Source organism: Protopterus annectens, chromosome 16.part0 (assembly GCF_019279795.1).
Source record: "Protopterus annectens isolate FY-2018-M chromosome 16.part0, PAN1.0, whole genome shotgun sequence".
NCBI lineage: Eukaryota > Metazoa > Chordata > Ceratodontiformes > Protopteridae > Protopterus > Protopterus annectens.
This window is the reverse complement of record NC_056750.1, coordinates 42,699,880-42,718,366: the sequence shown is the minus strand read 5'-3', so window position 1 is coordinate 42,718,366 and position 18,487 is coordinate 42,699,880. Positions and strand designations below refer to the sequence as shown.

The window sequence follows — 18,487 nt, the reverse complement described above, 5'->3', positions numbered from 1 at the left end:
TGGCTACAGGCTAAGAATTGGCGGAGGGAGGCACAGTGGAAGTAGACGGCCACATGGTCTTGGCCCTCTTCCTGGGTGGTTCAGATGGGACATCGGAGGCAGCTTCCATACTGAGAGCGATCTGTCTAAGGCATTGGTTTTCAAGGTATAAGCCTAGGGCCTGAAGTCAGCGACGAAGGGTCTTAGGGATGAACGACTTGGAAATGGTGCAATTTTTATAATCGCAATCCCTGCCCAAACAAAAAAGAGACACTGGTCGTAGGTACCTTTATGGGAAATTTGGCGACCACAGTTGCACTTGCTCTTACCGGACATTAACAGACTATAGCACTATAACAGACTATAGCACTACAAAAAAGGACTGAAATAGTCCTCAAGGTGGTACTTATGATGCGAGATTGATCCGATGTCCGCGAATACCAGAAAAGTACAGTTGTGCACATTTACCATAAATGTAGATGTTTGAGTGTATTCACTGTTGCAGTCATCACACTTGGGTTATCTGCCTGCGAGTAAGCCCTCAGTCGGCCCGAATACCAGAGAATTAGCATTTCTGCATCGATTGCTGTCGCTCCAGGACTGACGTCAGGGGTATAAAATCAGGCAGCAACGCCATTACATCAGTTTTTCTTGCCCCAAATTTTAGGAGCCCCCCCAATAGGGAGCTAAGCTATGGTGGGGAAATCACCACCAGTAAAAAGTAATTACCGATACCAATATCAATAACCCTGTAAGGGGTGAGTAATATACACAGAGAGGACAGAGAGAGAGTGAGAAGGGGACTGGAGGGAAGGAAACCAGGGCTGCAACAGTGAATACACTCGAACATCTACATTTATGGTAAGTGTACACAACTGTACTATGTTCTTCATATTTCACTGTTGCAGTCATCACACAGTTGATTCCCAAAGCCGAAGAAAGGGTGGAGGCAGTCAAGAAGACTTTGAGCTGGCTAGAATGCCCTGCAGGATTGCAGTTGCAAAAAAAACCCACCCTGGATTTGGAAAATATAGGCAGGTGGTAATGCTTGGTGAATGTGTGTGTACAGAACTCCAAGTAGTGGCCTCCAGAATGCCCCTGGTAGGGACTCCCCTGAGGAATGCTGTAGAGGTAGAAGTTGCCCTAGTGGAATGTGTTTTGACCCCCTAAGGGGTTGGTTTCTCATGGTGTTTGTAGCAGAAATGGATTCAGTGGCCTATCCATTTGGAAATTGTCTGTTTTGAAATGGCCTTGCCCTCTGCCCCTGGTACAGAACTGAGAAATAACTGGTCAGATTTCCTGAAGGGCTTAGACCTATCCAGGTAGGATCTGAGCTGCCTGTGCACATCCAAGGAGTGCAGGATTCTTTCCCCTTTATTTTGAGGATTAGGGGAGAAGGTTTGCAAATGGATAGATTGGTTGAGAGCCACACTGGACACCACTTTAGGCATAAAGTAAGGATTAGTCCTGAGGGAAACCCTGTCAGCATGAAAAATAATAAAGGGTTCCACAGGCATCAGTGCTTGTACTTCAGACACTCTTCTAGCTGAAGTGATGGCCAGAAGCAATGCTGTTTTCCAAGAGAGGAATTTTAACTCTGCTGATGCTGCAGGCTCAAAAGGGGGTAGCATGATTTTTTTCTAGTACAAAGTTAAGGTCTCAAGCAGGGGTGGGTTCTCTCCTTGGTGGCCCTAAGTTGCTTGCCCCTTTCAGGAACTGTTTGATGAGAGGGTGAGAGAAGAGGGGTGGCTCAGTGTTGTAATGAGCTGAGATGTCAGAGGTGTGGATCTTAATGGAGGAGAAGGATAGGCTTCTGTGGAGTAAATCTGTTAAGTAGTCCAGAATTAGAGGTATGCAGGGCAGAGTTGTGTCCTCTCCTTTAGATTGAATCCAGGAGCAATACCTTTTCCACTTATCAGCATAGGATTTCCTTGTACTGGGTCTTCTGGCTTCCAGAATGGCATCCAACACCTGCTTGCTTAGGCTGGTCACTGGTGGAGATTTCAAGGAATAAGCCAGGCTGCAAGATTCAGGGTTTGCAGTTGTGGATGCAAGATCTGTCCCCCCTGCTGTGTGAGGAGGGTCGGGCTCTGGGGTAGGTGCCAGGGTGGCACCGGTGACAGGTTGCGCAGTACTGGGTACCAGTGCTGGCGTGGCCAGTCCAGGGCAATCAGTATTACCCTTGGTCTGTCCTGTCTTATCTTGAGCAATATTCTTGAGAGAAGGGGCAGAGGGGGAAATGCATAGATTGAGAAGTTTACCCCTGCTGTGAGGTGTCCTGGTGCAGAATTTCCTGAGCTGGTGATTGTAGGGGGCGGCAATGAGATCCACCTATAGGGTCCCCATATCTGAATCAGAAGGCTGAACGTGCTGGGCTCCAACTGTCACTCGTGTGGGTCTAAGAGAATTCTGCTCAAGTCTACCAGTGAGTTTTGTTTGCATGGCAGGAATTGAGCTTGCAGATGGACCTTCATGTCCAAGACCGTGTTCCACAGGACCATGGCTAGCCTGCATAGTGGGCAAGAGTGGGTTCCCCCCTGCTTGTTGATGTACCACATAACTGTGGTGTTGTCTATTTTTATTAGCAGGGGTCCTAGTGAGAGTAGGGATCTGAAAGCTGTTAGAGCATGCTGAACAGCTAGCATCTCTTTTTGGTTGATGTGCAGATGAATTTGACTTGGGCTCCAGTGGCCCTGAATGCATTTGTTGTCCAGGTTGCCCAGGCATAGTCTGATGCTTCTGTGGGTTAGGGTATGACCGGCGTGTGGTTGAGTAAAGGGAAGTCCCTTGTTGTGGTTGCATGCTAATGTCCACCAAAGAAACTCTGTCCTTAGACAAGGTATGATAGGAATGACAGTTTCCAGGTCCTGAGAATGTTGGCACCAAAGACTATTTGAGTACCACTGAAGTTTCCTCATATGCAGTCTGGCATATGGAATTAGTAGTATGCAAGAGGCCAGGAACCCTACAGCCTGCAGGATTTTCCTTCTAGATAGCTGGGTTCTGGTGGCCATTTGAGTGAAGTAGCCTGTCAGGCTTGTTTTTCTGGACTACGGAATGCCATCTGGGATGCTGCGTCCAAGCTTGCTCCCAAGAATGTAATCTTTTGACTGGGAGCTAGTATTGATTTTGTTTCGTTGATAGTGTACCCCAGGGAGGTTAGAAGGTTTTTTTTTTTTTACAAATGTCAGGTTCTGCAACAGCATTCCCTGACTGTTTGCCTGAATCAGGCAGTCATCCAAGTACGGGTAAATTTGAATTTTTCTCTGTCTGCAGTAGGCAATGGCTGGAGCCAGGCATTTTGTGAATACTCTGGGAGCAGTGGATAAGCCAAAAGGAAGTGCAGAGAACTGATAATGCATAGATTCTGCCCTGAAGTGTTACAGTAAGAATGAAAGTCCTTATGAGGTATTTGCTTCCCACAAGAAAAACAATTATTAACTTTTTCTGACATCGGTCTGGAGGAAGAAAAAAGTTTCCCCAACGGGGTACTTAGCTTTTGAAGAAGACTTTGGATCTGAAATTCGAACATGAAAATCTCAGGAGTCGGCCAACTGGCACTTGAGAACTGCTTATGCTTCAGGCACCGCGCGGCAAGAAAGACTGAAGAAAATGGCGTTAACTGCATCTTTTATAACCCTGGTGCTCTGACGTCAGGGAAGAGGCGACAGCAACCAACGCCGGACCTAGACTTTGGAATTCAGGCTGACTGAGGGTAGCCTACCAGCAGGATAACCCAAGTGGAATGACTGCAACAGTGAAACACGAAGAACATCTGATAATGCATAGATCCTGCCCTGAAGCGTAGGTATTTTCTGCATGACTCTGTGATAGGGATGTGCAGATAGGCTTCTTTTAGGTCTAGGGTGACTAGCCAGGCATCTTTGTCCAGCATAGGAAGAAGCTGTTGAAGGGTGAGCATTTTGAATTTTGGTACCACCAGGAAGGTGTTTAGAATGGAAAGATCTAGGATTGGGTGCCAGGTGCTCTCTTTTTTCGGTACCAGGAAAAGAATGGAATAGAACCCTTGACCTATCTGCTCTGCAGGAACAGGTTGAGTAGCCCTTATGGAGAGCAGGGATTGAACTTGGTTTTGTGCTTCTGCCCACTGGTTTGGAGGAAGGTCTGGGAACCCTTTTGGGGTTAGTAGAGAGTGGAAGCAAAATCTGTACCCCTGGGATACAATGTTGAGGACCCATTGGTCTTTGGTGATGGAAGTCCAGTTTTTTGCATGATGGGCAAGTTTTCCTCCTAGGGGCAAGAGCATTTGCGCAGAGGTGGGGAATGGAGTTGAGAAGTCATTGGGAATTCTTTCCATAAGGGGTGGCTTAGCACTCCCTGCTTTTGAAGTGGAGGCACTTCATTGCTTAGATCTCTGCATACTCTGAGTCTGAAGTCTGGGGGGGGGGGGGTCTGTTTCCACTGGGTCTAGTTTGAGATGGCCTAGAGGGTGCTGGAAAGGACCAATGTTTCGGGGGGCAATGCCTACTGAATCTAGGAGGCTGTACTTGCAAGAACCTCTTCTGCTTTGGTACCAAACAGATTGTCCTTGTTAAAAGGAGCGTCTAGTAATTTTGATTTGACATGGTCTGGCAAGGTCTGCTCTTTAAGCCAAGCATGCCTTCTCAGTACAGTACCAGTGACTGCTGCCCTGCAAGATGCTTCTAGGGCATCAAAGCCACATTGCAAAGTATGCTTGCTGACTTGGCTTGCACAATGCATAAGCTCTTGTAATTCTTTATTTTCTGCATAGTCCGTAAAGGTAGCTAATTTTTGCTTAATAAGTTCCATGATATGGTGTTGGTACTTTAGCATATGAAACTGTCAATTCAAAGCCCTAATGGCAAGAGTTGCAGAGGTGTATACTTTCTTACCCCATCTGTCTAAAGCTCTGGAATCCCTGTCCGAAGGTGTGGGATTCTTGGCTGTAGTTGCTTTGATACCTTTAGGCCCCTGGGAGATGACCTCTGGGTCAGCATAGGATTTTTGAAAAGGAATTTGTGAGAGTCAGGAACTCTGTGGTGCATGTCTGGTTTCCTACGAACAGGGGGCAAAGTATCAGAAGTTAGACTGGATTCCATAAAGACATTATCCACAACATCCAGGACTGGGGGTATTGCCAAAGGCCTATATTGTGGCAAATCTACAAATTCTCTGAGTCTCTTTTTGGACTGAGGATAGCCCTGGCATTCCCAGTGGAAATGCTTTTTAAAGTATGTAAGGTTTCAACAAAAGAAAAATCCTCTGGTGGAGAAGCAGAGGGAATGGATTCCTCTGCATCTGAATCCTCATAAGCAGATAAAGGCATGTCTTCACAATCAGATACCTCAGAGTCGTCGAACTCTTGGTCTGTTAAAGCTGCTGGGGACAGGTCTCGTTCTCTTAGCAGGGAAGCCTGACTTACCCTAATTAGCATAATAAGGTCTTCTGCCATTTTAAGCATTTGATGTTGTGGCAAGAAAGCAGGTGCTTGAGTTTGGGTCATTGGCGTTTTAGGCGTAACTTGTACTCTTGGCCTTAGAAACTCGGTAGTTTTAGAAAGAACTGAAGACATGAAATAAGTCTTCGGTTTGTGTCGAATATTGGCAGCGCAAAGAACTTCCTCAGAAGCCAGTGCCTGCTCAGTGGCTCTGGACCCATCCAAGGTAAAGACATCCACAGGTTCTGTAGTCGAAGAAGAGTCTCGCGGCATACCAGACTCTGAACAGGTCTCAGTAGAGGCCTGCGAATCCACTGAAATGGGCATCAGGGTCTGCGAAAGTGCCTCACTGAGTACCGGCGAACTGGCAACTAGCTTAACGGAAGCGTCGTTGGCAGTTTTGGACCTGTGAGGTCTATCTCTGTCTTTATCCTTATGTTTTTTGGAAGATCAGTAGTCAGATGGCTTACCGAAGCCATTTAGGAATACAGAGATCAAGAACGAAAGTACTTAGCGACAATAAGGGCCCAACTATGAATAGTTCGGGTGTTGAACAAGGCACAAAACCGACAACGAGGTAAGTCATGGACTGGGCCTAAACAGGTGACGCAGTAAGAATGGAAATCTCTGTGTGATATTTGCTTTCCACAGGCGAGACAATTGTTAACTTTTTCTGACATCGGTTAGAGCAAGAAAAAAGGATCCCAAATGGGGTACTTCGCTTTAGAAGACATCAGGATGATTCAGTTCTGAAACAAAAACTCAGGTAGCGGCTGACCGGCACTTGTGCAAACTGCTTCTGCTTCTGGCTCCTCGGAAGAAACACTGATGGCGTTGGCTGCCTGTTTTTATACCCTTGACGACCTGATGTCAGTCCTGGAGTGATAGCAACAGATGCAGAAATACCAAGTCTCTGGTATTTGGGCTGACTGAGGGCTACTTGCAAGCAGATAAACCCAAGTGTGATGACTGCAACAGTGAAACAAGAAGAATATCACCTGGCGTACGGCTGGCGGCTGAAAGGTTCTGAAGGCCAGTGCACGTAGATGTCACATTTATGGCCCACGTACCTGCCAACACATCAGACATCCGACACACTTTCTGGGACTGGAAAAGCTTTGGAAACCTGGCTGGACAAGCTAATCGGAAGAAGGGTAAACCACTAGTGAATACTGCAACATTGGAATAGAAGGACATCATCCCTGATGTGCTTATTTTTGTTCCTACCCTAGTAAATCAATGCTCCTTACAGCAAGTCAATAATGCCAAATATTAGAGTTGAATAAATGTTACTGTTTGTAAAGTGTATTGTGACGCTACATCTGCTACTCTATTAACTTTTTAAGAGAGTCCTAGTAATAGTTGAAAAGCTGTCATCCAATGTTCCTCCTGGCTTTGTCCTGAAGCCTTAACATAACTGCATGCAGGTATGGAGTTCCTCACTCCACACATACACGGACACTCATCCATCCTTCTCAAATGTCCCTGCCTTTACAGAGCACTCCTGATGTTGCCTCTTATATGTGCCCTGCCCCCTGTAACTTATGAAACATTGCAGTCAGTGAATAATGACAGACAGAGTTTCATACTTTTTATAGTGTAAAAAATACACTTTAACATAAACTCTCTGCAGTTCGTGCAGAGGGTTAAGACTCTAGTCTTGACAAGCTGCTTTCTGTGTCAAGGATGCAAAGTTTGAATCCCCCACCCCCCTTTTTTATTTCGACTTTGTGTTTTTTTTTCCCAAAGGGTTAAGGTAATACGTTAAGAGTATTACTTGTGTATACTGGTAGCAGAGAAGACTAACAGTCTGCTACGTAGCTGGGCTATGTGCCAAGGGTACAGGGTTCAAACCCCCTCCCCTTTACTTTAACATTTATTTATTTATTTATTTTTTCAAACACTTAAGATAATATGTTGAGTATCACTGGTGTCTAGCAGTAGTGCAAAAAAAGCGAACACTCTGCTAAGGAAATAGGGTTTAAACTCCCTACCCCCCCCCCTTTTTTACTTTTATTTATTTATTTAATTTATTTATTTAATTTTAAAGATTTAAGGTAATATGTAATAGTATCCCTGGTGTCTAATGGCAGTGCCGAGGACTAAAGGTCTGCTACAGTGCAGTTTGCAAGTACTGAGGGCACTGTTTTTGAATCTTTTTAACTGCCTTTAGGGCACAACACAAAAAGTATCCCTGGTGTCCAATTCCCTCTACACTGGATACCACCCTGCCCCACATCTTTTATATTGCAAAAATTTGCTCCCTAGTACACACACATTCACAAATGCATACATACATTACACACACATTCAAGCACACGCGAGCACACACACACACACACGCGAGCACACACACACACACACACACACACACACACACACACACACACACACACACACACACACACACACAGCTCCCCCCTCACCTGATCACACCTGGACACTCTTACCTATTCACTCTCACACACACCTACCTACCTTACCTAACCCCCCCCCCCCCTTACTGCGACCACCCAGAAAGACACACAGTCTCACACAAAAAGACATGGACTCACCTGAAGCCACTCATCCTACTGCATACACGTATACACACAGACACGCACACACCCCTCACAGGTACCTTTTCGGTAAACTCTGCAGCACCTACCTCTAACTCAATCTCACCCACTGGAAGTAGTGGGTGAACCATCTTGCTGTGTAAATACCTTAACTGTGCTCATATTTGTTCAAAGACATTTTAAATTTAGAAAAAAATAAATGTGAACTGAAGCAAACAAAAGACCATACCGGCAAACAGAACTCCTCAAAAGCAGGCTTGACAAACGTGGTATACTGCGTCAGGATCTGTTCTAGATCCCTCCCTCGACTCATATCACGGAGAACTGAAATTGTAAGTTCAGATATTAGAAATCAAGAATAGGTGTCACAGACTCTTCTTTCACATAGCAAAGAAGATACAATAGCAATACTTCCATGCAGAAGGAACATGAAATGGTATGCAGGCTTTGCAATTCATGTTTTTCTTTTCCCTGGGTTTTATACCATTACTAAACATGCAGCTTCTGAACTAGTCTCTGGCTACTACAAAGTAAATGTTCTGCCTTCATTCTGGGCGATTACTTACTTTAGTATGCTATCTTTCTGAAAGGAAGACAATGCTTTCACAACTGTTTCAATGTGCAACATACATTATGTCCACCACTGTGGTCAACATTACACTAACTTGTCTTTTAGCACAAGAAATCTGGACAAATTAAAAAATGATAGGGGGACACAGGCCCAAAAAAATGGTGATAAATTTTAAATAGTGCTCTTATAAACTTAGAAAGTTATTAGAATAAAATGTTATTTGTTAGCATGCACTTTCTAAGATATATGAAGTCTGAAGCTCACGTCTGATTCCCACAAAACCACACATTTTACGAAGAACAGACCAAAAATATGAGGTAAAAATTTGGACACTGTGAAAATCTGGACAGTTGAGAGGTATACCTCAACATCCCAAACCCTTCCTTTATTTTATTTATTTTTTTATTTTACTAAATTGATTCATAATGAAACAATGGTAGTTGAGTGGGATTCCAATCCCCTCTACACTGGATACCACCAGATCTAATATTTTATGTGCATTCCAGATGAAGATATTAACTTAAAATCAGTAATCTTACACTGAGTGCAGCTAAAAGCCTTACTACAAAAGTTAACATATTCATTTATTTTTATTTAAAACTATTAAATTAACTACAAATTTGTTAAACTGTAGTTTCAGAAAATAGTAAACAGAAATAAACAATCGTCCAGTATAAAGTATTATATTATCAGATGATTTGCACCATTATCTATATTTGTAGCACAGCATTTAGTATGCAATAACCCTGTGCTAACAAGTCCACAGCAGGAAAGTAGTAATTAAAGTTAGAAGCTACAGTTTGGTGACACACACTAAATGTTAAAAGGTGTTCTAAAATTGACTTTCTGACAGGGTGACTTACTATGGGCACTGCCAAACGATAAACAAATTTACCTTTACATACAAAAAGTCATTTACATATTGCAGAACATTTAACATATCAAGAATTCATGCTTAGCTTCAATCACGAACTTTGGACTTTCTGACTCAAGCCCATCTGGCTGGTTTGTCCCCATCAGGAAAAAAAAAACTGTCCACAGAATATGCTGAAACAACAGTTAACTTTCAACTTTACTTCTTTTAAACAAAACATTCCCCACCTTTAATCAAATTCTGAATGCTTGTCAGCTAGGTCAACTCAGTCCCAGAATAACATAAAAGTTTGTGTACTCCAGTCAGTCCTTTCTTGATAACTTGGTGCATAACAAAACTGAAAACGCACCATTGGTTTGTGGTTTTCTGTTTTTAGTCTGTATACTTCTACCTACAGGTCCCAGCCTGTCTCTCTCAGGGTCAGGACCTAATATCCACATCTGCAGCTTCTCTTTCCAACCACGGCTGCTCTCCCTCAAACAGAGGCTGATTCCTCTCTACAATGCTCTCTCTATCTCAAGCCCTTCCTTTTACATGAATGGGGGCAGACGACTCCTCCATTCTGGGCAAGTATACAGGTTTATTTACTCATTTAACTACATTTGCCAGCCAAGTAGGTATACTGGTCCACAAACCCTTTCTGGCATGACCCAGGCAATGTAGACAAAGCTACAACAAAGTACTAAGGAAATCAACATGTACAAAAGGCCAGTATGAACAGTGTTACAGATACTTTAATAAATGATAAAGATATACAAAGTCATATAAGCTTGCAATCAAAACAAGCTTTCAGACATGTCAACACAATAATCAGGCACATTTACAATATGAAACTTAAGCAATGAGCACTAGTTCAACGTATGTACAATAAGGACTTAACAGGAATGTACTGCACATAACTAAAAGCACAAGTCTCTTGAGCAAACTGGGACAATATCTCTGCAGAAGAACTTTGAAAATGAGGGTGCCAAGAAGAAAGGCAGTTATGATTGAGATAGGGAGACAATTACTTTGTTGAAGGGTGGCACAGTGGTGCCTGTTGAGATGTATGAATCATAGGATGTTATTTTGGTGGTTTGAAGTAAAGTGGTATTGTATCAGCAACAGAGAGTGGTGACAGAGAGAGCATATTCAAGGCTGGGGGTGAGAATTTTTAGGTGGAGGGTTTCTCGTCTCACACTATCCTTTCATTGCAGATTTGATTAGAGAGCACTATGTCACAAAATACCCACACATACAAAATTGCACGTGCATCAACATGTGTGGACTTCACATGTAATATACAGTAAGAGAGCTGCAGTCTCCGTTTCATCCGTGAAGATGGCTGCTGGCTCCCTGAGATAACTTTGTTCAGATTACAAATCAGTTCTTTTTAGTATTGCTGTCCATCAGTGATGTCAGCCCTAACTCTAAGATCCTATCTCTTCCCTTCCTAAAACTGTAATAAAATAGTGCCTCAAGCCTTGTGACAGATAGCCTCAGCTGCCTTTGCTCGTCTGAGATTACTGCTCCTACGTTCATCAGGGCGAGAGCTGGGAGGCAAGTATCATGTATACAAGTCTGTGGCTGCAGAATCTTAACTGGGGAAGAGCGCATGTGCCACTTTGTACACGTCACTGAGCATAATAACAAGCCCATTTAAGTCAGCACTCTTCAGACAATGATTAAACAACAGCCTGCTCATGACCAGGGAGGCATACGGGCACAAGCAAAAAAAAAAAAAAAAAAAAAAAAAACTCAATGCTCCCCCTAAAGACATCTAAGCTGATGCATGTCGTTCACTCAACACCCCCCATCCTGTCGGCACCAAGGCTCTGTCCCTGTACATCACAGAGTGAAGGGACACTCTCTGCCTGACTTGTACATTTTATATCATCACTTTCCACTTCATGGGGCTGCTGTGTCACAGGATCCTTTTGTGGCTGTGTCATCTATGTCAGTGCTCCACACCCGACTGTATTCAAACATTTGGTGTTTGCTGCTGCAGTGTGGTATGGAGTTGATACCTTGACTGTGGGTTGTCCTTGCTTAATGTGCCAGTGCTTTGGGATGTGTCCCTTTTGCTGTTTGTACTATGAAACTTTATCACTAAGATGGCGGGTTGTGATGGCTACTGAAATTTGGAAAAGTACAGTTGTGTACCTACCATAAATGTAGATGTTCGAGTGTATTCACTGTTGCAGTCATTACAATTGGGTTATCCTGCTGACAGGCTACCCGCAGTCGGCCTGAATTCCAAAGTCTAGGTCCGGCGTGGGTTGCTGTTGCCTCCTCCCTGACGTCAGTGCGCCAGGGGTATAAAAGTAGCAACCGACGCCATTTTCTTCAGTTTTTCTTGCCCCAGATGTCAGGTGCCCCCAAAAGGGTAGGCTAAATATACATCAAAAAAGCATACATGCACCAAAGTAAATTATTCTTTCCTCTACCAGCAAATACACCACATAGGTTGTATAGAATAGAGAAGTACAGATACGTTCCAGCAATGATAAGGGGGATGGTGGGTGGGTAACCTGGACTGCAACAGTGAATACACTCAAACATCTACATTTATGGTAGGTACACGACTGTACTATGTTCATCATGTTTCACTGTTGCAGTCATTACAATTGGGTTGAATCCCAAAGCTAAGTTTGGGGGGCTGGAGCTAAATAGGATTAGGAGCGGCTACGAAGCCCTGCAGAACTGCAGTGGCAAAGCCTGCCCTGGATTTAGAGTAGAGTGGTAAGTGATAGTGCTTTGTAAAAGTGTGCACTGAGCTCCAGGTTGCAGCCTGTAAAATGTCTTTGGTTGGTACTCCTCTGAGGAAGGCTGCTGAAGTGGCTGCTGCTCTGGTTGAATGTGGCCTAATGGCCTTAGGCACTGATTTGCCATGTTGTGAATAGCAGAAATGAATGCAGTGGCCTATCCACTTTGAAATAGTCTGCTTTGAGATAGCCTTTCCTTGAAATCCTGCAGCATATGCCACTAGTAATTGCTCAGTCTTTCTGAAAGCTTTGGTTCTGTCCAGATATAAGCGCAGCTGTCTGTGTATGTCCAAAGAATGCAGAAGTCTCTCACCCTTATTCTGTGGGTTTGAATAAAAGGTAGTTAAGTGAATAGTTTGGTTAAGGGCCACACTGGGCACTACCTTAGGCATAAATGTCAGGGTTTATCCTCAGAGAAACCCTATCTGGATGGAAAATGGTAAAAGGTTCCACAGCCATGAGTGCCTGTAGCTCTGAGACTCGTCTTGCAGAGGTTATTGCTAGGAACAGAGCTGTTTTCCAAGATAAAAATTTTATATCAGCTGTAGCGGCTGGTTCAAAAGGAGGCAGGGTGAGTTTTTCCAAGACATAATTGAGGTCCCATGCAGGTACTGATGCTCTCCTTGGAGGCCTTAAGTTTTTGGCTCCTCTGAGGTATTGCCTTAGTAAAGGATGAGAAAAAACAGGTGGCTCTGTATTGTAATGAGCTGAAATGGCAGAGGCATGAATCTTAATTGATGAAAAGGATAGACCTTTGTCCAGCATCTCAGTTAAGTATTACAAAATCTGAGGAATATTTGGTATGATCGTGTCAGTTCCTTGCGCCTGGTTCCAAGCACAGAATCTCTTCCATTTTTCAGCATAAGATTTTCTGGTACTAGGTTTCCTGGCCTCCAAAATAACATCCATCACCACTTTAGAAAGAGGGGTGTTTTGAATGACTACATTATCCGCCATGCTGCCAGATTTAAGGTCTTGAGTTGGCTGTGCAGGATCTGACTGTTTTGTTGGGACAGGCTGGGTATTGAGACAGGTTCCTTAGGATTGGGTACCAGTGCTGGTGGGGCCAGTCTGGGGCAATCAGTATCATTTTTGGCTTCTCTTGTTTGACCTTTAGGAGTACCTTGGGGATAAGGGGCAGCGGAGAAAAGGCATACACTGTTGAGTTTTTCCAGCTGACAGATAGAGCATCCACTTTCCATGCTTGTTTGTGATAAGTCCTTGTGCAGAATCTCTGTAGTTGGCAGTTGTGAGGGGAGGCAAATAGATCTATGTCCAGCCATCCCCATTTCCTTGTTATTATGCTGAATATTTGCGGATCGAATTTCCACTCGTGGGGATCCATGAGGTTTCTGCTTAGTTCGTCTGCCACAGTATTTATCTTTCCTGGCAGGAATTGTGCCTGCAGATGTACTTGGTAAATCAATGCTGTGTCCCACAAAGTCATGGCTAGTCTGCAAAGGGGACAGGAATGAATGCCTCCCTGCTTGTTTATGTACCACATGACTGTGGTATTGTCCGTTTTTATCAGTAGTTGTCCCGGATGAAGCTAGCATCTCTTTTTGATTGATATATAGATGCATTTGGCTTGTGGACCATGTGCCCTGAATACATCTTCCTGCCATGTGGGCCCCCCAGGCATAATCTGGATGCATCTGTTGTCAATGTTTGCCTGGCTGTGGGTAAAGTGAATGGCTGTCCCTTGTTGTGGTGACAGGCCTTTGCCCACCATCGAAACTCCTGTTGCAGGCAGGGAATGAGAGTAATTATTGTTTCCAGGCTGTGGCAATGTTGAGTCCAAACACTTTTTAGGTACCATTGAAGTTTCCTCATATGCAATCTTGCATATGGAATTAGTAGGATGCAGGATGACATGAAGCCCAAAGCCTGCAGAATTTTTCTTGCAGATAACTGGGCCTTTGTTGCCAACATTTTGAAATATGTAGTCAGTTGCCTTTGTCTGGCGTGAGATAAGCCATCTGGGCAGTTGTATTCAAGCTTGCACCCAGGAATGTTATCTCTTATGAGGGTACTAGTTTTGATTTCTTTTTGTTGACTGTGTACCCTAGGCATGTTAGAAGTCTTTTCACAAATGCCAGATGTTGAAGAAGAATGTCCTTGTTCTCTGCTTGAATGAGACAGTCGTCCAAGTAAGGATATATTTGCATTCCTCTTTGTCTGCAGAATGCAATTACTGGTGCCAGGCACTTTGTAAAGATCCTGGGTGCAGTAGATAAGCCAAAGGGCAGTGCAGAGAATTGGTAATGCATTGAACCAGCCTTGAATCTTAGGTATCTTCTGCATGATTGTCTGATTGGAACATGCAGGTATGCCTCTTTTAGGTCCAAAGTCACAAGCCAAGCATTCTTGCCCAGCATGGGCAAGAGCTGCTGCAAAGTCAACATCTTGAATTTTGGAATATCCAGGAAAGTGTTCAGAATAGACAGGTCCAGTATCGGCCTCCAGGCCTTGTCCTTTCTGGGTACCAAGAACAGTCTTGAGTAAACTCCTTGTCCCTGCTCTTGCTCTGGTACTTGTTGAATGACCCCCATGTCCATGAGGGATGAGACTTGTTTTTGTGCCTCTGCCCATTGAATTTTTGGCAGATCTGGCCAGCCGTTTGCCTTTGGTAGAGTATGGAAATGGAACTTGTAGCCTAGTGACACTATATTTAGAACCCACTTGTCCTGGGTTATGATGTGCCAATTTTGAGCAAAAGTGCTAATTTTCCCCCTAAGGGTGCTGCCAGAAGATAAGTGCTTGGTGCTGGCAGGGGGAAGTCACTGGGACTGTTTTCTGTATGTTTGTGATCTATCTTCTCCAGCTTTGGAGGTAGAAGCACCCCATTGCTTGGGCCTATAAGGACCTTGCGCCTGGGATCTGCCCCTAGGGCGTCTGGGTCTGCCCCTTTGAGGTCTGTCTGATGCAGGAAAGGACCAATTTTTTGTAGGCCGGTGTCTACTAAACCTGGGTGGCTGTACCTGTAAAAAATGTTTGACAGTTTGCATAGATTTAGCTTTGTCCTCCATTTTCTTTAACACCTCTTCTGCCTTAACACCAAACAAACTATCATGCTGTAAAGGTGCATCTAGTAATTTAACTTTAACATGATCAGGCAGATTTTGTTCCTTTAACCAAGCATGCCTCCTAATTACAGAACCCATAACTGCTGCCCTGCAGGAGGCCTCCAAAGAATCAAAACCACATTGCAAGGTATGTTTTCCAACGTGTTCTACTGCATACAATAAATCCTGCATTTCCTTGTTTTCTGCACATTCAGAATTTAACATTTTCTGTTTAAGCAATCCCATGACATGTTGCTGACACTTACGCATATGAAACTGACAGTTTAAGGCCCTTATTGCCAAAATTGCAGAGGTGTAAACCTTTTTTCCACATCAATCCAGTGCCCTTGAATCTGTCAGAGGGGGTTGGATTTTTTTGCAGTGGAAGCCTTAACCCCCTTTGGACCCTGTGATATAGTTTCTGGGTCAGCAGCAGGGTTTCTAAAAAAAAAAAATTGTGTGAATCAGGAACCCTGCAATATCTGTCAGGCTTAACAGGAGCTGGGGGTAAGGAGTCAGAGTTCAGACTGGACTCCGAAAACACATCATCTACAATGTCTAACACAGGTGGAATGGCTAGAGGCCTGTGCCGAGGAAGTAATAGAAAATCCCTGAGCCTCTTTTTAGATTCTGAAAAATCTTGGCTCTCCCAGTGGAAATGCTCCCTCATGGTGTGCAAGGTTTCCCCAAAGGAATAGTCCTCAGGAGGAGATGCTGAAGATATAGATTCTTCAGCATCAGAATCCTCATGGGGGGGAAGAGAATATTCGTGTTCAGAAGAGGAATCAGAAGAAATAGAAATCTGATCTGAAAATTCAGAGTCAGTGTCTTGTCTAGGCCTTTTATCAGGAGGGGGATGGGAGCCCCTGATCAAGGTAATCAAGTCTTATTTTGAGCATCTGTTTTTTGGGCATAGAGGACTGACTCTTGAGTTTGTTTCCTTGCTTTAGAAGGTGCTTTAGTATTTGCCTTTGAAGCTGAAGTCGTTTTAATGTAAAGATGTTTAGGTCTGAATACACCCTCAGAAGCCGGTACCTGCTCAGCGGCTCCGGACCCATCTGAGGGATTAGCGTCCGAGGCTCCAATACCTTGAATATCCAGCGACATGGCCGACTCCACGTGGGAGTCGGTAGTGGCCTGCAACTCTAAAGTAGCAGGTGTCAGGGGCTGCAAAAGTGCCTCACTGAGAACTGGCGACTGGCTTAGGAGTAGCTTCGTCAGTTTTGGGCCTCGGTTGTTTTTCTCTATCCTTTTCTTTGCATTTTTTGTAAACTCCGTTAGTCGGATGGGTATCCGATGACATTTCAGGGTAATTAAATTGGCGTCCAAAAAAGTTTAAAGCAAAATCATACAGACGCTTAATAGTGCGTTGGTTAAATCTAGCACAAAACCGGCAACCAGAAACGTTGTGATCAGAGCCTAGGCAAGGAATACAGTAAGAATGAAAATCCTTATGAGGTATTTGCTTCTCACAAGAAATACAGTTATTAACTTTTTCTGACATCAGTCTGGAGCAAGAAAAAAGTTTCCCCAATGGGGTACTTAGCTTTATTGAAGACTTTGGATCTGAAACTCAAATACGAAAATCTCAGGAGTCGGCCGGCACTTGCGAACTGCTTTAGCTTTAGGCACTGCGTGGCAAGAAACACTGAAGAAAATGGCGTCAGCTACTTCTTTTATACCCCTGATGACCTGACGTCAGTGAAGGGGTGAGAGCAGCCGACGGAGGACCCAAGACTTTGGAATTCAGGCCGGCTGAGGGCAACCTGCCAGCAGGATTATCCAAATGTAATGACTGCAACAGTGAAACACGAAGAACATCTGGAATGAATTCAAAGATGTAGTGAAAGTTGTATTACATCTTAAACAAGCGGCTTGTCTAAAATATGTAAATTACCTGAAGATGGCTGATTAAATAACTCATGGTAATATACATAGCTCTGATCAAGCTTTACCTTCCCATAAACCTTCTAGATATGCTGGCTTCAGAGCAAACTGAATTCTTTTACACAATTCAGTCATTTTGGACTAAGGATAACTACACATTTATTTATTTGTTAAACAGGTAGGTGGACAAACTATACAACCCTTTTCAGCAATGGCCCATGTCATTTGCGCAAGAGAAGAGCAAACAGCAGAGATAAAAAAAAATGCTTGCCCTCAACAGTACGTACGCCTTCCTAATGAAAGCTTTGTGATCAGCTCTTAGTTCTATCACAAAACACTAAGTGACTGACAGTAAACAACAGCCAGTTACAAAAGTGAATTAAAAAGGCAGTTACAGAGAAGAAAAAAAGAAGTTATGTCCTTACCATAACATTCCATGTAGAGTGTTCATCTCGCCTTTGTTCTTACACACGGGGTTCTGAGCCGATCCTCGGCTCCGAGTCGGCCGAATTGCAAAGCTCTGAATCTCAGAGAAGCTCGAGACCAGCCCATATCCCACAATCCTTCCTGCCATTACTCAGATCTAGTTTGCAAGCAAACCAGACGAAAGGATCCAATACCTGCGGTGCTAGAAGCATACACTCTCTTCAGCCATTCAGAGACACTCTCTCACCATAGCAATAACTAATGATCTAAGCATATATCCCATGACACACGGGACCACATACCCCGCAAAGGGTCAAGACACGTCGATCAGACTCTAATCCTACCAGTTCTTCCAAACACATTGGGGGGGGGGGGGGGATGTAAGAACAAAGGCGAGATGAACACTCTACATGGAACGTTATGGTAAGGACATAAAGTACAGTTTTGTACCTACCATAAATGTAGATGTCCGACAGGAATGCATCTGCAGTCCTTACAAATGGGTTGTCCTGTCGTCAGGCAGCCCTTCGGTCGGCCGGATTCCAAAGTCTGGGTCTGGCTTCGGCTGGTGTCGCACTTCACCCGACGTCATTGCGGCAGTTTTTCGGGTATAAAGGCATCAGCCGACGCCATTTTCCTCAGTGTTTCTTGCCCCAGATGCCAGGTGCCCTCTTGGTAGGCTAAATTTGGATAAATGCCAAAGTTTCCAAATAGTAGAGAGCAAACACACAAAATAAACATGTATGTACATATATACAAACAAATACACCATAATAGATCCCCCCCAAGCTAGCTGAAGATTGGTAAATACCCTAGGAGTACCTCAGAGGGGAAGGAGGGTGGGTAATCCTGACTGCAGATGCATTCCTCTCGGACATCTACATTTATGGTAGGTACAAAACTGTACTATGTCCTTCAAGGATGCATCTGCAGTCCTTACAAATGGGTAGAATACCATAGCTAA

The 18,487-nt window shown here is 44.0% G+C and overlaps 1 protein-coding gene across 1 annotated transcript in view; it reads right to left on the bottom strand.

The window, feature by feature from the left end:
- UCK1 (uridine-cytidine kinase 1) overlaps nt 1-18,487 on the bottom strand; it is a 1,125,034-nt gene that overhangs the window by 284,657 nt on the left and 821,890 nt on the right. The window contains exon 5 of the mRNA XM_044058256.1: nt 8,186-8,280. Within this exon, the coding sequence (XP_043914191.1) occupies nt 8,186-8,280 (95 nt within the window). The remainder of the gene's footprint in view (nt 1-8,185; nt 8,281-18,487) is intronic.